The 27,958-nt window shown below is 41.3% G+C and overlaps 2 protein-coding genes across 4 annotated transcripts; one reads left to right on the top strand and one right to left on the bottom strand.

Annotated features, from left to right (window-relative positions):
- LOC124041128 (cysteine-rich protein 2-like) lies at positions 1 to 20,823 on the top strand. Of its 2 annotated transcripts, XM_046358336.1 has the most exons (8): positions 1 to 138; positions 3,178 to 3,272; positions 10,804 to 10,861; positions 12,916 to 13,041; positions 14,297 to 14,371; positions 14,867 to 14,961; positions 16,138 to 16,288; positions 19,943 to 20,823. In XM_046358336.1, the coding sequence occupies exons 1-7, from the start codon at positions 96 to 98 to the stop codon at positions 16,273 to 16,275; spliced, it is 630 nt and encodes a 209-aa protein (XP_046214292.1). In that variant the 5' UTR covers positions 1 to 95; the 3' UTR covers positions 16,276 to 16,288; positions 19,943 to 20,823. The 2 variants fall into 2 exon arrangements, with proteins under 2 accessions (XP_046214292.1, XP_046214291.1); XM_046358335.1 differs by lacking the exon at positions 19,943 to 20,823 and having other exon boundaries at positions 16,138 to 16,611.
- Positions 18,447 to 27,958, bottom strand: LOC124041127 (solute carrier family 22 member 7-like). Of its 2 annotated transcripts, XM_046358334.1 has the most exons (10): positions 27,475 to 27,957; positions 27,123 to 27,226; positions 26,185 to 26,339; positions 25,863 to 26,031; positions 25,641 to 25,764; positions 22,407 to 22,516; positions 21,961 to 22,175; positions 20,457 to 20,565; positions 19,957 to 20,169; positions 18,447 to 19,131 (listed from the first exon to the last, which is right to left on the bottom strand). In XM_046358334.1, the coding sequence occupies exons 1-10, from the start codon at positions 27,850 to 27,852 to the stop codon at positions 19,044 to 19,046; spliced, it is 1,665 nt and encodes a 554-aa protein (XP_046214290.1). In that variant the 5' UTR covers positions 27,853 to 27,957; the 3' UTR covers positions 18,447 to 19,043. The 2 variants fall into 2 exon arrangements, with proteins under 2 accessions (XP_046214290.1, XP_046214289.1); XM_046358333.1 differs by lacking the exon at positions 18,447 to 19,131 and having other exon boundaries at positions 19,776 to 20,169; positions 27,475 to 27,958.

Raw genomic sequence — 27,958 nt, 5'->3', positions numbered from 1 at the left:
TGAAGGTACTGCATCATTCTGCCAGCCTCACAGATAGAATTTAAAGGTCTTTCGAGTGGGAGTAGATCGTCAGCTGGACAAAGCTTTTTTGAAGAATGACGTCGAGGTGCCCCAGATGCACAAAAGATGTGTTTTTTGGTAAGGAATAGTTTTAGTAAATTTATAGCCCGCGCCAATGAAAAATGATCTGAATATTGAAGATGATCAGAGAATTTGGATTGCATATATTTAAGAGTGATGGTAATGATTTACGATAATTAAATGAGAATTTACTGAAAGAAAATATTGAAATGGTTATTGTAGGGATAATTTGTGCAGATACAAACATAATAGAATATAACTGAATCCAAACCCTGTATGTCTTGCAAATGCCTTTGTGAAAAGGAGAAAAATATGTGTTATGTGAACTGTTTAGCATTGAGGCGACCCGGAGGGGCTGCCAGGCCATGAATGCCAAGTTGTCCCGGCTGATGACTTTGGGTTGCAGAACTGTCAGAATAGGCTAAAAGTGTATACTTTGTTATCATAAGATAATGTATTATCAAAAGACAATAGAAAAATATAATTAAAGTTACCTTTTCAAAACCAGGCTAAGGAAATGCATGTCTACATTCTTAACCAGATGTCTCTGAAATGTTGACTGATTATTCCAAGACATTCAACGAGGATGAGTTAATACTTTACATGTTTATTTACGTATAGGCAAGGTTACACGGGTTATATAAGTTAAACCACTGGAAGGAGTCTACAGGCTGCAGCTCTTGGTTGTTCCCACTCTTGTCTCTGAGCTGAAATACACTTTTGTCTATTGATTTATTGTCTGCAAGTTGAAACCTTATTTATGCTGAAGTGTGGTAACCCGTTATAGGCAGAGGGAGAGGGGTCAAAATGTCCAATAACATTTCAGGGAGAGGGTAGAGTACAAAGTCTGTGTTGGTTATAGCCTACCCTGTGAAACAACATAAAGGTAACCCTACGTATAATGTACCAAATAGAGATCTACACTACCATGTCAAACGTTTTAGAACACCAACTCATTCAAGGGTTTTTCTTTATTTGTACTATTTTCTACATTGTAGAATAATAGTGAAGACATAAAAACTATGAAATAACACATATGGAATCATGTAGTAACCAAAAAAAGTGTTATATTGGAGATTCTTCAAATAGCCACCCTTTGTCTTGATGACAGCTTTGCACACTCTTGGCATTCTCTCAACCAGCTTCATGAGATAGTCACCTGGAATACATTTCAATTAAACGTTAATTTGGGGAATTTCTTTCCTTCTTAATGTGTTTGAGCCAATCAGTTGTGTTGATATACAGAAGATAGCCAAATTTGGTAAAAGACCAAGTCCATATTATGGTAAGAACAGCTCAAATAAGCAAATAGAATTGACAGTCCATTATTACTTTAAGACATGAAGGTCAGTCAATACGGAAAATGTCAAGAACTTTGAAAGTTTCTTCAAGTGTGCAGTTGCAAAAACCATCAAGAGCTATGATGAAACTGTCTCTCATGTAGAAAATAGTAAAAATTAAGAGTAACCCTGAGTAGGTTACTGAATAAGTAGGTGTTCAAAAACTTTTGATAGGTAGATGCTACCATCGGAATAAATAAACAAATTAATGAATTAATAAATAAATGGATGAATGAATGGAGGGGTTTGTATTTCATAGTATTTTTGTGTAATTATAGGGGATTAGTACAAGACGGTTGGCTGCGAGGTAAAGGCCTTAACAAAGCCTTCCAAACTGGAAGCGACTACAGGGCAAATCAGACCTAATGGACATGGCAAAATGTTCAACCATTGAAGGTTTAAAGGTGCTACACATAATATTTATTAAAAATCTTTGTATTGTAATTTCTGAACATTTTCATAATATACACTACAGTTTAAAAGTTTGGGGTCACTTAGAAATGTCCTTGTTTTTGAAAGAAAAACTATTTTTTTGTCCATTAACATAACATTGATCTGAAATGCAATGTAGACATTGTTAATGTTGTAAATGACTATTGAAGCTGGAAACAGCAGATTTTTTTATGTAATATCTACATAGGCGTACAGCCGTACAGAGGCCCATTATCAGCAACCATCACTCCTGTGAAACAATAAAACTGGCCTTCTTTAGACGAGTTGAGTATCTGGAGCATCAGCGTTTGTAGGTTCGATTACAGGCTCAAAATGGCCAGAAACAAATAACTTTCTTCTGAAATTCATCAGTATATTCTTGTTCTGAATTGCCAAGAAACTGAAGATCTCGTACAATGCTGTCTACTGCTACCTTCACAGAACAGAGCAAACTGTCTCGAACCAGAATAGAAAGAGGAGTGGGAGGCCCCGGTGCACAACTGAGCAAGAGGACGGGGTACATTAGAGTGTCTAGTTTGAGAAACAGACGCCTCATAAGTCCTCAACTGGCAGCTTAAATAAACAGTACCCGCATAACACCAGTCTCAACGTCAACAGTAAAGAGGCGACTCCGGGATGCTGGACTTCTAAGCAGAGTTGCAAAGCCATATCTCAGACTGGTCAATAAAAATAAAAGATTAAGATGGGCAAAAGAACACTGGACAGTGGAAGATTGGACAAAAATGTTGTGGAGAGACAAATCTAAGTTTGAGGTGTTCGGATCACAAAGAACATTCGTGAGATGCAGAACAAATGAAAAGATGCTTGATGCCATCTGTCAAGCATGGTGGAGGCAATGTGGTGGTCTGGGGGTGCTTTGGTGGTAGTCAAGTGGGAGATTTGTACAGGTTAAAGGGATCTTGAAGAAGGAAGGCTATCACTATATTTTGCAACGCCATGCCCTGTGGACAGCTCTTAATTGGAGCCAATTTCCTCCTACAACAGTACAATGGTCCAAAGCACAGCTCCAAACTTTTGAATGCAGCTTAGTGCTGTTGCAATTCACCTTACATCCACACAGAGGAAATTCTAGGCACAGCACCTTTACGACTTGCTGCCACTCCAATCTATCCTCTATACATTTTCAATTGATGGGGCACTATAATCACATCAGAGTAATATTGCTACAGCATTCTCACTCACGAGTGCAACAAATATAGCATATTACAAGGCACGCCTCAAAATATGTTAATTACTGGAAACAACAAGGCCTACTCCATTGTTTTTACTGTGTTGTAATTTTTTCTCTCTTTCTGTCCTGCAGCTGAGAAAGTGAGCTCGCTGGGGAAGAACTGGCACCGGTTCTGCCTGAAATGCAAACGCTGTAACAAAACCCTGTCGGCTGGCAACCACGCTGAGGTAAAGGGAAGCCCTGTGACCGTAATCAAATCAAATAACTACAGAGAGGGAGATGTTATTTATTTATTATTTATACTTTATTTAACCAGACAAGTCAGTTAAGAGCAAATTCTTATTTACAATGATGGCCTACCCCGGCCAAACCCTCCCCTAACGCAGACGATACTTGGCCAATTGTGCACCGCCCTATGGGACTCCCGATCACGGCCGGTCGTGATACAGCCTTAGACCACTGCGCCACTCGGGACGAGAGAGTGAGAGAGAGACAGAGATAGAGAAAGAGAGGGGTGTGCTATCTTACCAAAGAATAAAGGGAGAGAAGGAAGGGGTTGCATGGGGACGGAGGGAGTAGGGCAGGCCACTAACCCCCATACAATGTAAAGCTATTTGAGCATAAACTGTATCACAACTAAGGGGTGTTGTCAGTTAAGTGAGTTGCTTTTAGGCCCATATATAAACTCAAACGAAAAGTTGCTGTGGCGCATCTACATTAGAAGTCAGATAACAGTGGCTGTGAAATTCAGTGGCCTAGATATTCCAATCATCTCAAGAATGAAACTGTTGAGCAGCTATGTTTTTGTGGGTCCCTTTGATTGTAGCTGGTCTGTGAACCAAAGCGTGGGTTTAGAATAATCTGACACTCATCCTTTGTCCACTCCGATCCCTCACCAGGCATCGCGACCCAGATCCTTTCTACTGTGTCTGTGTTGCAAATGGTACCCTATTCCCTACACTGACCAAAAAAATCCTGTTGTTTTTACAATAACTTAGTGTATATAGGGCACTACATAGGGAATATGGTGCCATTTAGAACACAGAGAGTGTCCTGCCACCTTTCATTGTCCCGCTCAAAAGATTTTCTAGCTCACTGAGCTGAATCGTTCAAGTTCAGAATCTAGGGCTTGTATATCTGACTGCACCCCAATCTCACAGACATGGGACACACACACACACACACACACACACACACACACACACACACACACACACACACACACACACACACACACACACACACACACACACACACACACACACACACACACACACACACACACACACACACACACACACACACACACACACACACACACACACACACACACACACACACACTGTGTCCTCCCCTGAGCATGGCAGTTAGCCAGCCTAGTAGTGGAATGGAATGTTAGCTCAGGGGACGTCTCTAATTCGAGTGAATGTTTAATGGAACTCTGTCAAGAGGACTTGTCTCTCGTTTCACCAGGGTGCTTCTTCCTCAAGACAAATATGACACTGAGGATGATGGATGGAAATAACGAAGGGTTGGGGAATGCAAGTATTAAGACTTTAGTAAGAGTCAGGGCCAATATTCATAAAGCGTCTTAGAGTAGGAGTGCTGTCCATGTAATCTTCCTTAATTAAGATCTAAAATCAAAACCAAGGCTACATCAGCACTCCTAATCTGAGAATCTTTGTGAATATGATCCCAGATATTTGAAACAAAGTGTAGTAGTGTAGTATTAACAGTGTAATCCTCTTGTATGATCTCTCAGGACCCCACATTTCTGCCTAGTCATGCACAGTATGTCCTGTTAAATGTAAGAAAGGAGCTTTACTGTACAGACATAGTAACAGCAACTGTTCAAGGATGACTCATCCTCACAGTCAGAAAAATAATAAGCAAATCCCAGAAATATACATATATCGAAAGAAGGATAACAGAGATTGAAAAGAAGCTCAAAATGAAGGCTGCACAGGTGGGCCTGGACAATGAAGACTCAGCTTGGTGCACGGATCCCCAGTGAGGGTTTATTGTACTAAAAATAGTAAAAGACAATAAAACAATCAATAAACAATGAATAAAAACTATGCAGTGTCGAGCCAGTGGGGGACCACATATGCCCCCTGGCAGGGGGGGTTTGAGTCACGACTAGGCCTCTATCTGTGGCTGTCAAAAATGACAGAAGGGGATCAGAATGATTCTAGCCACTGTCTGGAAAGGCTATATAACACATTCATCTAAATGTGCACTCTAAATTATATTTTTCACTTATCACAGACTCCAAGTAACTGAATTATAGTTAGAGGCCCAATATTCTGGTCAGGTATGGTTGGTCTCCTGACTAGTGTTCTCCAAGTCTCACAGAGTAGGATAATGTCAAAGGGCTATAGTTGTTTTGGAAGCCTGTTTGATACCCTAACCCAGGGGTAAGTCATCGTCCTGGCCCAAACAAGTCTTTGAGTTGATTGATACTAGGGCTACTGAGGCCACATGTGGCTGGAGGCTCCTTATTTGGGGAGGACAGGCTCATAGTAATGGCTGGAATGGAATTAATGGAATGGTATCCAACACATCAAATATATGGCTTTCATGTGTTTGATACCATTCAATTCACTCCATTGTTATGAGCTATCCTCCCCTCAGCAGCCTCCTGTGACTGAGGCTACTCATTCAGGTCATTTCAGACCAGTAAGTGACAAAGTCAAGCCTTGATTCAGTGTTTCAGTGTACATTCGTTTGGAGACTAGTGGGCCGCCAGGGAACATACAGTTGGTTCAGTTTGCCAGGGAACAGACAGTTGGTTCAGTGGGCCAGGGAACAGACAGTTGGTTCAGTGGGCCAGGGAACAGACAGTTGGTTCAGTGGGCCAGGGAACAGACAGTTGGTTCAGTGGGCCAGGGAACATACAGTTGGTTCAGTTTGCCAGGGAACAGACAGTTGGTTCAGTGGGCCAGGGAACAGACAGTTGGTTCAGTGGGCCAGGGAACAGACAGTTGGTTCAGTGGGCCAGGGAACAGACAGTTGGTTCAGTGGCCCAGGGAACAGACAGTTGGTTCAGTGGCCCAGGGAACAGACAGTTGGTTCAGTGGCCCAGGGAACAGACAGTTGGTTCAGTGGGCCAGGGAACAGGCAGTTGGTTCAGTGGGCCAGGGAACAGGCAGTTGGTTCAGTGGGCCAGGGAACAGGCAGTTGGTTCAGTGGGCCAGGGAACAGGCAGTTGGTTCAGTGGGCCAGGGAACAGGCAGTTGGTTCAGTGGGCCAGGGAACAGGCAGTTGGTTCAGTGGGCCAGGGAACAGGCAGTTGGTTCAGTGGGCCAGGGAACAGGCAGTTGGTTCAGTGGGCCAGGGAACAGGCAGTTGGTTCAGTGGGCCAGGGAACAGGCAGTTGGTTCAGTGGGCCAGGGAACAGGCAGTTGGTTCAGTGGGCCAGGGAACAGGCAGTTGGTTCAGTGGGCCAGGGAACAGGCAGTTGGTTCAGTGGGCCAGGGAACAGGCAGTTGGTTCAGTGGGCCAGGGAACAGGCAGTTGGTTCAGTGGGCCAGGGAACAGGCAGTTGGTTCAGTGGGCCAGGGAACAGGCAGTTGGTTCAGTGGGCCAGGGAACAGGCAGTTGGTTCAGTGGGCCAGGGAACAGGCAGTTGGTTCAGTGGGCCAGGCAGTTGGAACAGGCAGTTGGTTCAGTGGGCCAGGGAACAGGCAGTTGGTTCAGTGGGCCAGGGAACAGGCAGTTGGTTCAGTGGGCCAGGGAACAGGCAGTTGGTTCAGTGGGCAAGGGAACAGGCAGTTGGTTCAGTGGGCCAGGGAACAGGCAGTTGGTTCAGTGGGCCAGGGAACAGGCAGTTGGTTCAGTGGGCCAGGGAACAGGCAGTTGGTTCAGTGGGCCAGGGAACAGGCAGTTGGTTCAGTGGGCCAGGGAACAGGCAGTTGGTTCAGTGGGCCAGGGAACAGGCAGTTGGTTCAGTGGGCCAGGGAACAGGCAGTTGGTTCAGTGGGCCAGGGAACAATTAATTATTTATTTTTATGTTCTGATGGTCCCGTATGTCTTTCTGAAACGCTGACTTTTGCTAGAATTGTTTTCTACAGCTTTTTCATATAAAAAATGACTTGCTGATAGAGTTCACAGGGAGCAGAATTCATGGCATGCTGTGGTTGTACTCTCTAGTCTAGTAGTCTTAACCTCCATACTGTCATTGTCATCTTCAGATGAAAGACTAGTTGAATTTTAAAATTGCAATATGTAACCTTTTGGGCGACCTGACCAAACTCACATAGAAATATGAGTTATGGATCTGTCATTCTCAAGAAGCAAATCTAAGAAGTGGTATATCTGTTCTATGTGCGCTATTTATATGCTTCCTCTTCTTAAGATACATTTTTGCGTCTTTTACTTTCGGATTTATACACGAGCTTCAAACAGCCAAAAATACAATATTTCTAGTTATGAAAAAAAAAATCACAGCGGTTTAGATGGTACAATGATTATCTACACAATACTTGCTTGTTTTGTCACATAAACTAAAATTTGATTTCTGCATTGTGCACCTTTAAGGGTTACTTGTGGATGGAAGGGTTCACATGCTTGATTTTTGAGAGGCAATTGTTCTTACACAGGTCTTTCTGGACAGTACATGGAATAATGTACAAGCACTGCTAGTTCACTGTCACCAGCCCATATACTGTCTACTTCAGGGGTGTCGGTCTGCCAAAAGGTCCTCACCGTCAACTTTTTCTATGCTCCCTTACTGTCCAGCTTTCATTGTTTTGTGATTACTAGCGTGCTGGACACGGTCAAGAAACTGTATGAATGTAGGTCCATTGTCATTTATACACAGTTTCCATTTGATTTGAGTCATTTTAAAGTATAACAAATTCTCCCCTTCTCTCTCTCAGGGGTCAAATATATTTTTTCATCAGGGAGGGACAGAGAGGGGAGAATGGCATTTGCATTCCTGAAAGGGTTTCTCATTCGGGGAACTCTCAGTACTTCTGGCTGTTGGGATCATTGAAAATACAGACATGCCAAAAGTCATGGGTACCTAATGTTGGCATCTTTAAAGTTAAGTAGATGTTAAAAGACTAAGTATACATTTATAATGACCTTGTCAGAGAGGCTGTAGCCTACAATGCTAACACATTCATCACATTGAAAAATGTCTTCTCCATGACATAACGCCCTCAGTGACAGTGTGACAATGAACGGGCCAAAGTGTGACATCACAACAGACTGTCAGGTCTGTAACGGATACTTGTGGTATCAGAGGTTGAATCCCATTTGGGACTCACGTTCACTCTCCAGAAAAAAACATGATTTCAAATGATCAGACATGGGACAACCTGAGTCACAGGCTGTCCTAGACACCATGTTCCAGACCTCAGTGTCCGCATATAAAGAGCCTGAAATAGCTATGCAGGAAGTGATGATTAAACTTTGAAGTTATCAGTGCGTATATGTGACACATTCAGTGATTCACTATGAAAATCATGTGCGTATTTAGGAATAATATGCTTTTTTTATGCTTTCTAAATTTCACGCTACGGTTAGTTTTCGTTGTATTAATGGGGAAAGCAGGACGCTAACAAATCTACGCTTGGAAAACAATGGTATAGCAAGGCCTTATCATTACAACAATTATTATGAGAAAATACATGTACAAATATATATATACATATTTTGTCACACAACAAAATATTTTGTTGCATATGCGACCAAATAGATCGCAGTTTAGAGCCCTGTATCCACATCAATGCAATTGAGCCGCAAACAATTGCACACTAAATGCCATTTCTTAATATGTACCTACACGGTGTTACCATTGTTTCTGACAATCACCTTATGTCATACTGGGATGATCTGAATCTTTACGCAGCAAAAGGGTATTTCATTAGAGACTTCAGTGTTTTTGGAGAATCTTCTTTGGAGTTTTGGTTTGTCTTACTTTGTTGTTCTTGTGGCGTAAGGGAGTTTGTCAAGTAATTAAATATTATTCTGCTTGAGGAAACACATATATCTCACACACACATATCTCGCACGTACACACACAAACACACACACAGATCATTCCTGTGTGTTCAGAGTGAGCTGTGTCCGACAGTGTGTGTGCATTCATTCATATAGGTACTGTTTGAGCTGTGTCACACACAATAACCCAGTGTTGGTCCGAAAAGAGGTGTGTCACATTCATTGCGTGTTTCTAAGGTTGAGTCATAAAAGGCACCCTATTCACTAAATAGTGCACTACTTTTGACCCCATGGGCCCTGGTCAAAAGTAATGCAATAGGGTGCCTTTTGGGACTTAATCTCTATGGTTGGTTTCATATGCAGCCATTTAGATTGAAGAGCTTGAAGAGCCTGGTGAGGTCACAGCATCCTAAATCTCTGCTATCCTCCTCTCAGAAGGGTGTTAGTTGTATAAATATTGTCCTATTCCCAGTTCATGCCCCGAAATGTGAGGGAGCTAGCTAGAGCATATGGAAGCAGTTTGTTCAAATTGAAGTCTGAATTGGGGAGGTGTTTGAAGGATCTCTCTGCTCTGCTCGGCCCAGTCTGTTTTAGGACTGACAGAGAGAGTTCCTCCATAATTAACTTGAAGGGGTCAGGAGGAGAAGGCATTTGTATATATTTGAAAGACAATTGCTGCCCAATGGGCCCAGGTCAAATGCAGTGCACAATAAACAGAATAGGATGCGATTTGTGACAATTCCAGTGACCGGTCAGCGGTCACATTCCTGAAATATAACATCTGTCTGATTGGTTTAAACCCAATGCTTTACAATGACGCTGACTGGCTGTAAAGTTAAGTTTCAGTGAATTGTGAACCCTTTCAGTAGTTTCAACTTCAGTAAACAGTTTATTTCTGAAATATGTAGAACTGTTTCAGTAAATAGTAACAGCTTCAGTAAAGAGTTTATTGCTGAAATAAGTAGAACTGTTTCAGTAAATAGTAACAGCTTCAGTAAAGAGTTTATTTATGTAATAGGTAGAACTGTTTCAGTAAATAGTAACAGCTTCAGTAAAGAGTTTATTGCTGAAATAAGTAGAACTGTTTCAGTAAATAGTAACAGCTTCAGTAAAGAGTTTATTTATGTAATAAGTATGTCAGGACCCGGTTACGAACCCGGGTCTCCGGAGTGAGAAACAGTCACTTAACCAACTGAGCCACGAATAGTCGGCAGAACCCAGAAGATGAGGCAGACACAGCAGTACTTGAGACGGTGTATTTAATGAAGTAAAAGGTGAAGTCCTTCAGGAAAACATGTAACTCCACAACCTCAAAAGGAATTCCACAAGAACAAAGGTAATCCTCCAAGACAAAAAAAGGTAAATCCACAAGGTGGTAGGTATAGCATAAAAAGCCTCAAAAGATACTCAAAAATAAATAAACAAGAACAAAAAACAGAATTCCACAAAAGAGTCCACCGGGATCAACAATAGTTCACAGAATACTAGGGCTGGGTGCTAACATACAAACACAGAGCAAATAACTAAGAAAAACTAAGGGTTTAAATACAATCAGGGGAAACGAGGCACAGGTGCAAATAATAATGGGGATCAAGGGAAAACAAAAGGTCAAAAAGCACAATGGGGGCATCTAGTGACCAAAAACCGGAACAACCCTGGCCAAATCCTGACAAAGTAGAACTGTTTCAGTAAATAGTTACAGCTGAAGTTGAACTTAAATTGTATATTTGTTTTTATTAATGAACCATATTCAGCTATTTCTTATGACTATAGATTATTTGTTAATATTAGACATTCTCTGTCTTTCAGCATGATGGACTGCCCTACTGTCACAAACCATGCTATGGAACTCTCTTTGGACCCAAAGGTAAGAGATTACTGTTAAAAAGCCTCATCACAAATATATGACGAGGAAGAATGGCTAATAGCATACATATAGGATCATCTTTGTTGTCTCTGAGGGGGAAATTGTCTTAGATACACAGTGCTGTTGAATAAATTATAAAAACTATACCCGTTACACACACACTGTCACGCCCTGACCATAGATATCTCTGTTTTCTTTATATTTTGGTTAGGTCAGGGTGTGACTAGGGTGGGTATGCTAGTTTTTGTATTGTCTAGGGTTTTTGTATTGTCTAGGGTTTTTGTAGGTCTAGGTGATTTGTATGTTTATGGTGGCCTGATATGGTTCCCAATCAGAGGCAGCTGTTTATTATTGTCTCTGATTGGGGATCATATTTAGGTAGCCATTTCCCTTTGGTGTTTGTGGGATCTTGTCTATGTGTAGTGGCCTGTCAGCACTCGTTTGTATAGCTTCATGTTGCGTTTAGTTATTTAGTTAGTTTGTTCAGTGTTCCTTCTTTAAATAAATAAGAATGTATGTATACCACGCTGCGACTTGGTCCGATCCTTATAACGAACGTGACACACACACACACACACACATAAACACCTCCACACTTCATACAGTATCACAAATGCACTCCTTTCCCCACTCACACAAACAGTCATAAAAGTAGTTGAATGATTAAGAAAACAGTGTTTAAAACATTAGACCATTTTATCACACAGATACTATATGGTTTTTCAAGGCATTTCCAATGCATCAAAGTGCATGACCTCTTCAGTGTGCTGTGTGGAGCCCAGACAGATATTTATATATCTATAATGACCTCCTGCCCTGGTGTAATGCAGCCTGACCAGAGCCTATTCAATTATTACTCCTAACCAGGTGGGCCTCATTTCTTAAAGTTCCTTCACTTTCAATTTGCTTAAACCTTTGACAAAAATTTGAACCACACCAAAATCCTAGGATTTTGTATGTGCCATTAAAAAAGTTCATTCATAATTATGGTGTACACATCACACCACACCACATTACATCATGTAGTTCTAAGCAATACATACAACTTTGGGTTTATGAAGGTGTGAATGAACTCTGATGTAATCTTGTCAAAAGAACCACAAAAGGAGATTTTTATAAGCTCATAACATTTTTGTCTGACTAGAGCTGGGGTGTCCTCAGAAATATAGGTATTATTCTGGGTAAATATGAGATCCCAATTGGCACCCTATTCCCTATATAGTGCACTACTTTTGCCCAAAGCCCTATGGGCCCTGGTTAAAGGTGGTGCACTATAAATGGAATAGGGTGCCATTTGGACAGAACACAGACATGATTTCACGACTAAGATTTTAATTGGATTATTCCCCAATGTGATGTTTTAATCGTGTAGTAGTGTATGAACACAAGGGCTTATTGAAGAACTGAAAGAAATATACATATCTACACACTGTTGAAAGCTACCACAGTTTATTGAGTGCAATGTTTCACTCTATTGAAAACCGACTACAGAGGCAACCAGCAACCTAATATGACCTGCATATTACATTATTGTTGTTGTGGGGGTGCCATAACACCTGGAAGAGAAAGTGTCATCTAATTTCCTAGATGGGACCTGGGTTCCAGCAGTTAGGGGATGTTCATTAGACTGGGGAAGTTGAATGTAAAGAGGGTTACACATCTGACAAACTTGCGCTCATATCAAAGAAAATTATTTTGAGGAGCTTCATATATTATCCATAAAGAATGAGATTATCCTACATTAAAGTTGAGTTGACCCCAGTCCATACATACATACAACATACATACAGAAACAAGGAATTTGTCTGGAATGTGTGTGTCTCTGGTGGTTTGGTTGGGATGGGGGCGGGGTTTGGTTCTGGATGTTTGGATAAAGGAACCTCAAACCCAACTGAAAAACAACAGGCATTTCCCCTTGGCCTCTTCCTCCTCTGTTTTCAGTCTATCATCCAAGATGGGAGTTATGCAGTAGGACCTCTACTGGGGCTTAAAACATTTCCTTTTTCAAATAAATCACACTGACAACCAAATTCCTCTCCTCTCCTCTCCTCCAGGTGTGAACATTGGAGGGGCAGGCTCCTACATCTACGAGACTCCTCAACCCACCTTCGACTGCCCCTCCGAGGGATCCCCCACCACACCATGGACCACCATGCAGGTCACCTGGAACCAACCCAAAGGCAAGGGACAGTAGATCCCAGATCTATTTGTCATGCTAAACAATGTCCACAGGAGCTGAGCAAGACAGCACAAACCGATTTGGGACCAGGCTAAAGTGAGGGGAGTAGTAGTATTATTAATTAAGGGAGCTTAGAGTAGCATATTGTCTTGATGAAAAACAAATACCCTCCTTAGCTCTCGCAACCTCGCGCACACACACACTGTTGGTTAAGGGCTTGTAAAGTAAGCATTTCACGGTAAGGTTACATGTTGTATTTGGCTCATGTAACAAATAAAGTTTGATTTGATTTGAACCCATCCTTTTTATCAGGGCTGCTCAAATAAACTGGCCTTGCCAAGTGCTCCAAGTATGACCGTTAAGGGTTAAATATAGCAACATAAAGGGAATAGAGAGAGGGTTACTCACCACCAAATGGTTGTAACGACTGTCTTGTTTCACACACAAACATACACGCACTTGTAATGACCCTCTGTTTGTCACTGGGGAGGAATGAGGAATTTTCATTGGCCAGCTTTGATTGGCTCACTTCCTGAAGTATTTTGCCTTAATGAGGCTTTTCCTACAGACGAGCCAATTGTGTTAGTGACACTTCACATGTGACAAGGGACGTAATGTTCCAAGTAAAATTGACACGTTACTTTGAGTTATATAAAAGGATGGCTTGTATCTAAGATACATTTCTAAGATTTAAACCCTCTAAAATCAGGACCATTGGTTTTGAAGTGATTTGCAGCACAAGAGATGTCTATCTCTGACTATGTCTTCAAAGAACCATCTCTGATTACAAGATTCAAGATTGACCAACAGATCTTTTTAAAAGATCTTCTCCACAATTTGTGCTTAGCATTTCCTTTGAAGATTAAAATGATTTTGACGGAAGGGGTGGGAGAGTTGCTGATTGCTCGTAATTACGATTATAATGATGTATAATCTGTTGAAGCTTTGCCTTTTGATTATGTATGTATCACAATGCGTTACTATTCAATCTGCAAACTGCGTGGTTAACTTAGAATAGATAAGTTGTGTATATTGAATAATTCTGTAAAGTAGGAGATTACATTTATTTTACAGTAGCAGCTGGACTTGGTCACTGGTATGCTGAGTTTGTGTCTGTTCTTATATTTGCTGTCTGGTTGGAGGAATACAATCTGCATGTTTCTGTGGGGTTCATTTCTGAGTTTAAGTGAGGTTAATTTATTAATTTATGTGGGGTGAACTTATGAATAACCTCCAGTCACTGTTGTTTTTCCCAGTTCTTCCCCCTCCAACCAGGACATTTGCTGGAGAGACCTCACTCTGTCCTGGCTGTGAGAAAGTGGTCTATTTCGGTATGTTTTGGTCAGACTGTTATTTTCAACATTTGCTTTCTTATGTTTATTTTCTATGTTAGTTTAGCAGATGATTATATTTTCAAAGCAACATACAGTACAGTGAGTGCATATATTTTTGGTGGGAATTGAACCCACAACCTTGTGTAACCTTTATTTAATTCGGCAAGTCAGTTAAGAACAAATTCTTATTTACAATGACAGCCTACACTGGCCAAACCCGGATGACACTGGTCCAATTTTGCACCGCCCTATGGGACTCCCAATGACAGTCGGTTGTGATACAGCCTGGATTTGAACCAGGGTGTCTGTAGTGACGCCTAAAGCACTGAGATGCAGTGCCTTCGACCGCTGCACCACTCGGGAGACCTTAGCATTGCAATCACCACATTTTTACCAACTGAGCCACACAGAACCATGTGCACTGTTTATTAATGATCCTGACATGCCAGCTGAATGAGGTGGTAGTAGTGACGTGTTTGTCTGTGTGTGCAGCAGAGAAGGTGATGTCCCTGGGTAGGAACTGGCACAGACCGTGCCTGCGCTGTGAGAGGTGTAAGAAGACACTGACCTCTGGTGGACATGCTGAGGTATTATATCCACATTATTACTGTAGTGGTTCCCAAACGGTGGGGTTCACCTGAGGGGCAAGCAAAATGTGTACAATTGCAAGAAATTAGCTTTAAAAAGGTAGGTTGACGTTTATTGTCATGAATCTTGCCCTGGTGGCAGAACTGAATGATTTCTGCTAGATGGTGCAAAATTGGCTTTATCCCAAAAATTCATGAAAACAAAAACTTTCTTTTTGGTCTTAATTTAAGGTTGGGGTTAGGCATTAGGCATTAGCAGTGTGGTTAAGTTTAGGAATACTAGATTTTGGCAAGGAGACCCTTTATCTACTTCCCCAGAGTCAGGGGAACTTGTGGATACCATTTTAATGTCTCTATGTCCAGTATGAAGGAAGTAAGAGGTCATTTTGTGTGCCAATGCTAACTAGCATTAGCGCAATGACTGGAAGTCTATGGGTATCTACTAGCATGCTAGCCCGGAAATGACAGGAAGTCTATGGGTATCTACTAGTATGTTAGCAGATACCCATAGACTTCCAGTCATTGCGCTAATGCTAGTTAGCAATTGCCCTAGTTCTAGTTAGCAAATTCCTTTAAATTGCACGCTGAGACATAAAAATGATATTCACAAGTTCATCTGACTCCCGGAAGGTAGATAAAGGGCCTCCCTGCCAAAATCCCGTAGTATCCCTTTAAGGTAAGGATTAGGATTAAGATCAGATTTTTTGACTTTGTGGCTGTCCCAGCTAGTGATCACTGCAGAGCTGTGAGAAGGGGGGCTTAGTGTAAAGATTTGGAAACCACTGCTGTAGATGACAGAAGCCAGGGGTGCTTTTAAGACTTGCATCAGTATTTTTGTAATGAAATGTGCAAGTAAGGTGATTTTATTAATTTTATTATTAAAGTCTCTTGCATCTTCAGGATGCAAACATGGATTTATAACACAATCTGAAGAGGCATTGATGTTGGTAAATTAAATCAGACTGAATCAAACCAATAGAAGTGTATTCATCCCCTCAGGGAGGGGCAATTAAGAAGAGCTAAATGCCCCTTCATGTATGTCTTATTCTGACATCTGTAGTCTAGGGTCATGAGACAGGCTCATGATAAAGAATGGATGTTGAATAATAATATTATATCAGAATATATCAGATTCAAAACTATAATATGACATTGCTGATGTTTCCCTTGCTGCAGCATGAAGGGATACCTTACTGCCACGTCCCTTGCTACGGCATCCTGTATGGACCAAAAGGAGTGAACATCGGCAACGTGGGCTGTTACATCTACGAGAAAGAAGGCATGGCACAAACTGAAATACCCAGCCAGTCCTAGCCACACACTGAAAGTGAGATGAATGTAAATAGCCAATAGAAAACTCTGGTTGAATGTCCTCGGTTTGGGGTTTCAGTTTGATTTGGGTAATTTCAGTGACTGAATTGATTGAAATTACTGAATTGAGTGACTGAAGTTGTTGTGATGGAACCGACCATAGGTCAACATGAGGTCATGTTTCTTTATTTGTTTTCATGATCACAGAAATGATATCACATGGAAGGGACATTTACAAAAAACGTTCTGCGTTTTATTCTAATGTATTAACGTAATAATGTTTAGGAATATTTAAATCACGTTTGCAACCTAAAGTTATAAAGCATTATACCGGCACACTAAGTGTTTTTACATATATATATATATATATATATATATATATATATATATATATATATATATATATATATATATATATATATATATATATATATATATATATATTAATATATATTAATATATATATATATATTAATATATATATATATATTAATATATATATATTAATATATATTATATATATATATATATATATTAATATATATTAATATATATATATTAATATAAATATATATATATTATATATATATATTAATATATTAATATATATATATTAATATATATTAATATATATATATATTTATTAATATATATATATATATATATTAATATATATATATATTAATATATATATATATATATATATTAATATATATATATATATTAATATATATATATATAAATATATTAATATATATTAATATATATATATTAATATATATATATTAATATATGCATATACAGTACCAGTCAGAAGTTTGGATACACCTACTCATTCAACATTTTTTCTTAATTTTTTAACATTTTCTACATTGTAGAATAATAGTGAAGACATCAAAACGATGAAATGACACATATGGAATATTAAATAATGCATATGGAATCATGTATTAACTACAAAAGTGTTAAACAAATCAAAATATATTTTAGATTCTTGATGACAGCTTTTCACACTCTTGGCATTCTCTCAACCAGCTTCACCTGGAAATATTTTCCAACACTCTGCAGTGGCTGCTTTTCCTTCACTCTGTGGTCCAACTCATCCCAAACCATCTCAATTGGGTTGAGCTCGGGTGATTGTGGAGGCCTGGTTACATGATGCAGCATTTGATTTGGGCTCATCAAACCAAAGGACAGATTTCCACCGGTGTAATGTCCATTGCTCGTGTTTCTTGGCCCAAGCAAGTCTCTTCTTATAATTGGTGTCCTTTAGTAGTGGTTTCTTTGCAGCAATATTACCATGAAGGCTTGATTCATGCAGTCTGTTGAGATGTGTCTGTTACTTGAACTCTGTGAAGCATTTATTTGGGCTGAAATTTCTGAGGCTGTTAACTCTAATGAACTTATCCTCTGCAGCAGAGGTAACTCTGGGTCTTCCTTTCCTGTGGAGGTCCTCATGAGAGCCAGTTTCATCATAGCGCTTGATGGTTTTTGTGACTGCACTTGAAGAAACTTTCAAAGTTCTTGAAATGTTCCGTATTAACTGACCTTCATGTCTTAAAGTAATGATGGACTGTTGTTTCTCTGAGCTGTTCTTGCCATAATATTTTTATGTATTTATTTTACTAGGCAAGTCAGTTAAGAACAAATACTTATTTTCAATGACAGCCTAGGAACAGTGGGTTAACTGCCTGTTCAGGGGCAGAACGACAGATTTTGTACCTTTGTACCTTGTCAGCTCGGGGGATTTGAACTTGCAACCTTTCGGTTACTAGTCCAACGCTCTAAACCACTAGGCTACCCTGTTGCCACCAATAACAAGAAGTGACTTGGTCTTTTGCCAAATTGGGCTATCTTCTGTATACCAACCCTACCTTGTCACAACATAACTGATTGGCTCAAACACATTAAACACATCCGCTAAATGGCATATATATTATATATATATATATAAAAAAAAGTAGAGTAGATACATACATTAAGAAGGAAAGAAAATCCTGAATTAACTTTTAACAAGGCACACCTGTTAATTGAAATGCATTCCAGGTGACTATCTCATGAAGCTGGTTGAGAGAATGCCTAGAGTGTGCAAAGCTGTAATCAAGGCAAAGGGTGGCTACTTTGAAGAATCTCAAGTATAAAATATATATTGATTTGTTTAACACTTTTGTAGTTACTACATGATTCCATATGCATTATTTAATAGTTTTGATGTCTTCACTATTATTCTACAATGTAGAAAATAGTATAAATAAAGAAAAACCGTTCTGTATAAAATGTGTATACAACAATAGGCTCATATTCAATATTAAAGATTGATTGCATGCATTTGCCAATGGTTATGGTGAAGAATAATGCACAAAGAGTTATGATACATTATCAAAGATAATCTTGTTCCTCATTGATATGAAACAGAAAAGGAGTCTTTTCTAAATAAGATAATGTAATATTGGAATTAAGTGTAAATTATAATTTGTATGTGACGAATAACACTTGAATTATGCTTCACACTTCAGGCTCTCTTTCTCTTTTGTTCTCTTGTATTACGTTTATCTTTTTTTATAAGATCAGTGAGAGGTTCGAAGGTTGTTTTTGATGTGTAACAAACACACTGAGTGTACAAAACATTAAAGAACACCTTCCTAATATTGAGTTACACCCATTTTGCCCTCAGAACAGCCTGAATTCGTTGGGCATAGACTCTACAAGTTGTCAAAAGCATTCCACAGGGTGCACATTTGGGCATATCAAAAATATATACAGGAAGAATCTTAGTATCCATTTTCCATCTCATCATTGTCCTTTGATTTGAGAGGGATATCTGTTGTTTCCACAACTTGGGATCCAGCCAAACCTTTCCTAGAATGGTACATTAAAGAAATAGATATACAAATCATTGATAAAACATTTACTATGATATTCATAATTATCAATAATCATGTTTAGAAAGAAATTAATTCACAATTTTGACTGAAATCTATACTAAGCAACTTTATTGTTATCCTGAAATTATATGAGATCGAGTCCCTTGTTCTCGGCCTAAGGCTGGGATTCAATCCAAGGTAGGCTATAACGCAAAGCATAACAATAGACTTTTAAAGGTCATTTACGCTTGAGCCGACATGCGAAGGGTTTACCATGAATGTGATCTCCCCAAACGTTGGGGGAAATGCCTTTAAAGGCGCAATACACTGTGTAAGTCGCTCTGGATAAGAGCGTCTGCTAAATGACTTAAATGTAATGTAAATGTGTGCAACCCAGCCAAATTCACTTAAAAATGTATGTTAAAAACCTGTCATTCTCATTGAAAGCAAGTCTGATAAGTGGTAGATCCATTCTATGTGCCCAATTGTTTATGCTTCCTTTCCTTAGTTTAGTTTTTGCGTCCTTTTACTTTAGATGTTGTACACCAGCTTTAAAAAGTAGAAAATCATATATTTTGTTTTTTTTTATTTTTGAAAATACAGTATATTTCACAGTGGTTTAAATGGTACAATGAATCTCTACATTGCTTGTTATGTCACAAACTGAAATTATAGGACAGTATTTTAACATTTTAGCAACCACGCAATGTGGAACGATTTCTGCATATTGGGCACATTGTCAGCGGTCAAGTGCGCCGCTCTATAATGCGCTCTATTGCATCTAACCTTAAGTGTCTGTATCACAGAGGCTATATCGTACCCTGTCCGCACGTCCTCGACATCCTGGATGGTCTCCGGTAGACAGCGGCCCCGTGTCTCTGGCAGCATCCTGGCCACCAGGCTAGCCAGCAGAGCTATGGAGCAGAGGAGGACCTGTGGAAGGTCCCTCCACACCTCGTCCAGCAGCAGGATCAGAGGGGCCAGAGACACTCCCAGACGACCCATGGATGAGTTGTAGCCCATGCCATTCTGCCTGAGAGACAGAGAGAAAGACACAGAACACATGTTTTGACATGTCTTTAGTTACACTTTAAATCAGAATCCCAATCTCCTGATGTTGATCTCTTTCTGTATTTTTTCCATTCTTAATGACATTTCCACAGGAAAGTTGAAAGTAAAGGGGCATAGATAGGAAAGTGACCAAGGTGGGAACCCCCATCGCCAGGGGCATGTGGTTTTGAGTCCGCAGTGCAACCACTACACTAAATCCCCATCAAGTATTCCTTTGTTAAAGAGAGAGTAGAGAGGAGAATCATTTACCTGACCACAGTAGGGAACAGTTCAGAGCTGTACAACACAACGGTTGTGAAGGATGTTGCCGAGCAACCCTTCCCCAGCACCGCCACCACCGTCCTTAAAACAGACATGTCTGAAAGAGAGGATGGGAACAACATGACCTTTAACTCAAAGTTACGCACCTCATTTAAATCTTGAGGATGAGTCCATGAATAAATGAAACAGACTGGAACATATCCCAGCAGTACTAGACACTTTGTACTATTAAAAAAAATTGTATTTAAATTTTACCTTTATTTAACCAGGCAAGTCAGTTAAGAACAAATTCTTATTTTCATTAACGGCCTAGGAACAGTGGGTTTACTGCATGTTCAGGGGCAGAACGACAGATTTGTACCTTGTCGGTTCAGGGGTTTGAACTTGCAACCTTCCGGTTACTAGTCCAACGCTCTAACCACTAGGCTACCCTGCCACCCTGTACTACTCAGTACTTTGTGGGCTATACTCAGCCTTGTCTCAGGATGGTAAGTTGGTGGTTGAAGATATCCCTCTTGTGGTGTGGGGGCTGTGCTTTGGCAAAGTGGGTGGGGTTATATCCTTCCTGTTTGGCCCTGTCCGGGGGTGTCCTCGGATGGGGCCACAGTGTCTCCTGACCCCTTCTGTCTCAGCCTCCAGTATTTATGCTGCAGTAGTTTGTGTGTCAGGGGGCTAGGGTCAGTTTGTTATATCTGGAGTACTTCTCCTGTTCTATTCAGTGTCCTGTGTGAATTTAAGTGTGCTCTCTCTAATTCTCTCTTTCTTTCTCTCTCTGAGGACCTGAGCCCTAGGACCATGCCTCAGGACTACCTGACATGATGACTCCTTGCTGTCCCCAGTCCACCTGGCCGTGCTGCTGCTCCAGTTTCAACTGTTCTGCCTTATTATTATTGGACCATGCTGGTCATTTATGAACATTTGAACATCTCAGCCATGTTCTGTTATAATCTCCACCCGACACAGCCAGAAGAGGACTGGCCACCCCACATAGCCTGGTTCCTCTCTAGGTTTCTTCCTAGGTTTTGGCCTTTCTAGGGAGTTTTTCCTAGCCACTGTGCTTCTACACCTGCATTGCTTGCTGTTTGGGGTTTTAGGCTGGGTTTCTGTACAGCACTTTGAGATAAAAAAAAACAGTTTTCTATATGATAACTCCTATATTTAAGCAATAAGGCCCGAGGGGGTGGGGTATATGGCCAACATACCACGGTTAAGGTCTGTTCTGAAGCACGATGCAACGCGGAGAACCTGGATACAACCCTATTGTCCATGTACCACAAACACCGAGGTGCTTTATTGCTATTATAAACTGGTTACCAACATAATTAGAGCAGTAAAAATAAATGGTTTTGTCATACCCACGGTATACAGTCTGATATACCACGGCTGTCAGCCAATCAGCATTCAGAGCTCAAACCACCCAGATTATAAAAGATAATACTGCCTTCTGGCCCGGAGTTGCTCACCTTTCTAATCAACAAAAAAAAGCACTCACCTCGGGGTATGAAGATGTTGATAGCGAGACAGATTCCAGCTCCTAGTAAAGATCCCACTTCTGTGTTTCTCCTGCCCACCTTATCCAGAAGGTAGTACGCTGATAGTTTGGCTGGCAGCTCTATGGCACCGTACACAAACTGGGTCAGATAGATATTGAGTCCAAATCCAGTGATGTTGAAGCTTATGCCATAAAATGTTGATGCCACACCATACCTTCGGTAGGAGAAATCAGGTTGGCATTGTTGGTGTTGTTAAACTGTGTAGACTGATTTCATGTGTCGTGACAGTTTCAGTTGAGCTAAAAGTTGACATTTCATGATTATTTTCTTGAATTCATCAATAAATTCTTACATTACTCTTACGTTGTTATGTATAACCAGACTTGATGAACATGCATCTACTAAAGCGACTTGTAACAGACATCATGAGAGAGGGGATGCTCACCACACTATGCCTGTTAGTAGAGCCAGCCTCCTCATCTTTGGTGTCCTGACCAAGTCCAGGTAGGAGTGACTTCGGTCTTTTCTCTCTGTCACAATGATACTGGACAGAGTCTGTTGGGAAGAAAAATAGAGGCGGATCAGCTGCTGAATCCCAAATCAACCCCTAATCCTTACACTCAACCACCTAGGCACTCGTGTACATCTGAACCTATTGGATAAGTAAATCAAATAAAATCAAAATCAAATAAAATTTTATTTGTCACATACACATGGTTAGCAGATGTTAATGCGAGTGTAGCGAAATGCTTGTGCTTCTAGTTCCGACAATGCAGTGATAACCAACAAGTAATCTAACTAACAATTCCAAAACTACTGTCTTATACACAGTGTAAGGGGATAAAGAATATGTACATAAGGATATATGAATGAGTGATGGTACAGAGCAGCATACAGTAGATGGTATCGAGTACAGTATATACATATGAGATGAGTATGTAGACAAAGTAAACAAAGTGGCATAGTTAAAGTGGCTAGTGATACATGTATTACATAAGGATGCAGTCGATGATGTAGAGTACAGTATATACGTATGCATATGAGATGAATAATGTAGGGTAAGTAACATTATATAAGGTAGCATTGTTTAAAGTGGCTAGTGATATATTTACATCATTTCCCATCAATTCCCATTATTAAAGTGGCTGGAGTTGGGTCAGTGTCAATGACAGTGTGTTGGCAGCAGCCACTCAATGTTAGTGGTGGCTGTTTAACAGTCTGATGGCCTTGAGATAGAAGCTGTTTTTCAGTCTCTCGGTCCCAGCTTTGATGCACCTGTACTGACCTCGCCTTCTGGATGATAGCGGGGTGAACAGGCAGTGGTTCGGGTGGTTGATGTCCTTGATGATCTTTATGGCCTTCCTGTAACATCGGGTGGTGTAGGTGTCCTGGAGGGCAGGTAGTTTGCCCCCGGTGATGCGTTGTGCAGACCTCACTACCCTCTGGAGAGCCTTACGGTTGAGGGCGGAGCAGTTGCCGTACCAGGCGGTGATACAGCCCGCCAGGATGCTCTCGATTGTGCATCTGTAGAAGTTTGTGAGTGCTTTTGGTGACAAGCCGAATTTCTTCAGCCTCCTGAGGTTGAAGAGGCGCTGCTGCGCCTTCTTCACGACACTGTGAAGTGTCGTGAAGATTGAACATGCAATTGAACATGCCACCACAACTGTGAGTGGACCAATTCAGTTTGTCTGTGATGTGTATGCCGAGGAACTTAAAACTTGCTACCCTCTCCACTACTGTTCCATCGATGTGGATAGGGGGGTGTTCCCTCTGCTGTTTCCTGAAGTCCACAATCTTCTCCTTAGTTTTGTTGACGTTGAGTGTGAGGTTATTTTCCTGACACCAAACTCCGAGGGCCCTCACCTCCTCCCTGTAGGCCGTCTCGTCGTTGTTGGTAATCAAGCCTACCACTGTTGTGTCGTCCGCAAACTTGATGATTGAGTTGGAGGTGTGCGTGGCCACGCAGTCGTGGGTGAACAGGGAGTACAGGAGAGGGCTCAGAACGCACCCTTGTGGGGCCCCCGTGTTGAGGATCAGCGGGGAGGAGAAGTTGTTGCCTACCCTCACCACCTGGGGGCGGCCCGTCAGGAAGTCCAGTACCCAGTTGCACAGGGCGGGGTCGAGACCCAGGGTCTCGAGCTTGATGACGAGCTTGGAGGGTACTATGGTGTTGAATGCCGAGCTGTAGTCGATGAACAGCATTCTCACATAGGTATTCCTCTTGTCCAGGTGGGTTAGGGCAGTGTGCAGTGTGGTTGAGATTGCATCGTCTGTGGACCTATTTGGGCGGTAAGCAAATTGGATTGGGTCTAGGGTGTCAGGTAGGGTGGAGGTGATATGGTCCTTGACTAGTCTCTCAAAGCACATCATGATGACGGAAGTGAGTGCTACGGGGCGGTAGTCGTTTAGCTCAGTTACCTTAGCTTTCTTGGGAACAGGAACAATGGTGGCCCTCTTGAAGGATGTGGGAACAGCAGACTGGTATAGGGATTGATTGAATATGTCCGTAAACACACCGGCCAGCTGGTCTGCGCATGTTCTGAGGGCGCGGCTGGGGATGCCGTCTGGGCCTGCAGCCTTGCGAGGGTTAACACGTTTAAATGTCTTACTCACCTCGGCTGCAGTGAAGGAGAGACCGCATGTTTTCGTTGCAGGCCGTGTCAGTGGCACTGTATTGTCCTCAAAGCGGGCAAAAAAGTTATTTAGTCTGCCTGGGAGCAAGACATCCTGGTCCGTGACTGGGCTGGGTTTCTTCTTGTAGTCCGTGATTGACTGTAGACCCTGCCACATGCCTCTTGTGTCTGAGCCATTGAATTGAGATTCCACTTTGTCTCTGTACTGACGCTTAGTTTGTTTAATAGCCTTGCGGAGGGAATAGCTGCATTGTTTATATTCTGTCATGTTTCCGGTCACCTTGCCCTGATTAAAAGCAGTAGTTCGCACTTTCAGTTTCACGCGAATGCTGCCATCAATCCACGGTTTCTGGTTAGGGAATGTTTTTATCGTTGCTATGGGAACGACATCTTCGACGCACGTTCTAATGAACTCGCACACTGAATCAGCGTATTCGTCAATATTTTTATCTGACGCAATGCGAAACATGTCCCAGTCCACGTGATGGAAGCAGTCTTGGAGTGTGGAGTCAGCTTGGTCTGACCAGCGTTGGACAGACCTCAGCGTGGGAGCCTCTTGTTTTAGTTTCTGCCTGTAGGCAGGGATCAGCAAAATGGAGTCGTGGTCAGCTTTTCCGAAAGGGGGGCGGGGCAGGGCCTTATATGCGTCGCGGAAGTTAGAGTAACAATGATCCAAGGTTTTACCACCCCTGGTTGCGCAATCGATATGCTGATAAAATTTAGGGAGTCTTGTTTTCAGATTAGCTTTGTTAAAATCCCCAGCTACAATGAATGCAGCCTCCGGATAAATGGTTTCCAGTTTGAAAAGAGTTAAATAAAGTTTGTTCAATAAAGTATAAGCAATATGGCAAAAATCACACCCAGCCTTTCAGAGGGAAAGTAACCTGGTCCCAGATCTGTTTGTGCTGTCTTGCCAACTCTGACCATAGGAGTTAGCAAGACAGCACAAACAGATATGGGACGAGGCTAGAAGGAAAGGTGAAGGAATTACGATATTGCTTAAACTTCCTGATCCTGATTCTGATCTGATTCTGATATTAGCTTACCTCTGGTGTAATTTTGGATCCAAACTCCTCCTTCTGGTTCATCTGGGCACATTGTTGCAAATAAAAGTTAGCTTTCTCAAACTTCCCATTGGCTATGAGCCACCTGGCTGACTCAGGAATCCACCTATTGGAGGAGGTAAAGATGTCATTCACAATTACATAGCAACGGTTAACTGTCCATTCCTTTTTTTGTCAGTCCATCAGTCAGACCCTCCCTCTAACCTCCAGGTGAGTATGGCTAGAGCAAGAGGTGAGGTGACCGCTATGGTCAGCTGTCTCCAGTCGGTCACACAGTAGGCTATGGCTGGAATCATGCAGTAACCAAACGTCCAGGACAGGCTGTCAATCACTCCCACCAGCTTTCTGTGCTCAATGTCCACCCACTCCACACCTGAAGAAATGGGACAACACCACAACACAACCCCAGATGAGGAGAGGGTAGTGTCTGGGGTGCAACGTGAGTTATCTGTATTTGTCTAGTGGGTGGGCTTCATATTTGAGTGTGGGTGTGTTTGTGTGAGCCTGTGTGCATGTGTATAATTACTGAGTACTGATGAGACGATAACGATGCCGGTGATACCGAACCCAGTGAAGAACCTGAGCACAGCGAACATGATGAAAGAAGTGGAGAAAGCACTGGCAAAACCAAACAGCATGCCAGAGATATAGGACACCAGGAGCATGGGCTTCCTACCAAACCTAGAGATAAAAAGACATGTAAAGAGAAGGTGAACAGAAACATTTACATACAGATGTAGGATCTTAATTTGATCACCATGTCGCAGAAGACCTTTCCTGCATTGCAGGAAATGTAAAACGTGTAGTATATTTGAGGTATAAAAAGGCTTCTGATATTTGTAATTTCCACTTTCAGACTTGATTTTCCCTGACAAAAAAATGATCAACCCCTACAAAAATGTCCATTAATTCTAATCCGCATAATAATTCACATTTCCTGTTGCTGCATGATTATTTTCTATAGCAAACTGGCTCAAATTAAGATCCTACATCTGTACATTCAGTAGCCTTATCCGAGCCAGAACAGCCCATAGGGCAGGAGCCTCTCCTGTTTCTATAGCATGAGGCAGTTCCCCTTTTTCAATTAGAAAGATAATCTTATCTTATTATGTAGAGAGAATACAAAAACAAAATTCCTCTTGATTGGATTTATTTTAAAATATTTAAGTCCAAATGCAGCAGTTTTTATATCAATATCAAACCATTATTGGGTAACAATTAAGTACCTCAATGCAACAGTATTTTATTCAAATGGTCAAAAAGAAACAAGGCTATGGGCCAAAACATACTAACACCTGCAAAATCACGATTTGTCCAAATGATCAATGACAATCGTAGCATCCCATAGTCTGTTGACAGACACTACCATAGCAGTTCTGATACATGCATCTATACATAAGAGATTAGGTTAAAGGTGACTGTAAAATATACTGTCTGTGAATGAATAAATGACTGTTAACTTACCTGTCACTCAGGCTTCCAAAGGTCATAGCTCCGAACATCACTCCTATGAAGAAGATGGTTGTTGTCGCCTTATTTTGCCCTTTCTGGTCACACACCAAGTCCCACTGATGAGAGAGGTGGAATTAAGAATAAATTCCTTCAATGTATAAATGAGAACGGCCTCTCTACTTTCCTTTTGTGAAAGACTTTCATTGAGTAGCTAGCAATGCAACAATATTCAAATATGCTTTGAAAGTATGAATAACACTTCAATTACATGCAACATCTGTAGTGGTCAAATAATGACATTCAATGACTACAACATGACCTTTCGACTTCTATAGTCTTGTGACAAAGAGACAGTAAGACTTACCTCTGTAGCCAGAGTGGATTTGAAGGTGCTGTTGTCATATACCCATCCATTCTGACAGGGGACTGTAACTAGATCACTGTCATTGGAGTTGGACAGGATGTGGAACTGGGGCTCTGGGAACATCTTACAGGAGCTTGGAGTCCCATCTTCCTGTACTGGAACGCTGACAGTCAGTCTCTGCTCCTGGGTCAGATTCCCAAAGAGGCTGCCATCATCCAGAGCACTGAGGTCACAGTGGTGAGAGGGTACGGCGGCAATGAAGTTGTTCAGCAGGAAGTGACACGGCAGGGTGAATCGACCAATAAAGCTGATGATAATGATCATAATCTGGAACCGTCCAAATCCATTGACAACCGAGAGTAGGTGTTCGAACTTCATCTTCCACTTGGTCCACACAGACTTCTTGTCCACAGACTTCTTGTCCACAGACTCGTAATATCAACAGCAATCCCTCTCTCATTCACCTACGTTGAATCCCAAAAAA

Source organism: Oncorhynchus gorbuscha, linkage group LG08, assembly GCF_021184085.1.
Source record: "Oncorhynchus gorbuscha isolate QuinsamMale2020 ecotype Even-year linkage group LG08, OgorEven_v1.0, whole genome shotgun sequence".
NCBI classification, from domain to species: Eukaryota; Metazoa; Chordata; class Actinopteri; order Salmoniformes; family Salmonidae; genus Oncorhynchus; species Oncorhynchus gorbuscha.
The sequence above is the reverse complement of the archived record's forward strand: the minus strand, read 5'-3'. Positions and strand labels throughout refer to the sequence as shown.

Bases quoted from the DNA above. Each gene is read 5' to 3' on its own strand.
- LOC124041128 (XM_046358336.1), top strand. From the start codon at position 96: ATGACGTCGAGGTGCCCCAGATGCACAAAAGATGTGTTTTTTG. The intron at 139-3,177 runs GTAAGGAATAGT...TCTGTCCTGCAG, and splicing joins CACAAAAGATGTGTTTTTTG to CTGAGAAAGTGAGCTCGCTG. The intron at 13,042-14,296 runs GCAAGGGACAGT...TGTTTTTCCCAG, and splicing joins CACCTGGAACCAACCCAAAG to TTCTTCCCCCTCCAACCAGG.
- LOC124041127 (XM_046358333.1), bottom strand. From the start codon at position 27,852: ATGAAGTTCGAACACCTACTCTCGGTTGTCAATGGATTTGGACGGTTC. The intron at 27,227-27,474 runs GTAAGTCTTACT...CTCTCTCATCAG, and splicing joins AATCCACTCTGGCTACAGAG to TGGGACTTGGTGTGTGACCA. The intron at 20,170-20,456 runs GTAAATGATTCT...TCTGTCTCTCAG, and splicing joins CTGTTCCCTACTGTGGTCAG to GCAGAATGGCATGGGCTACA.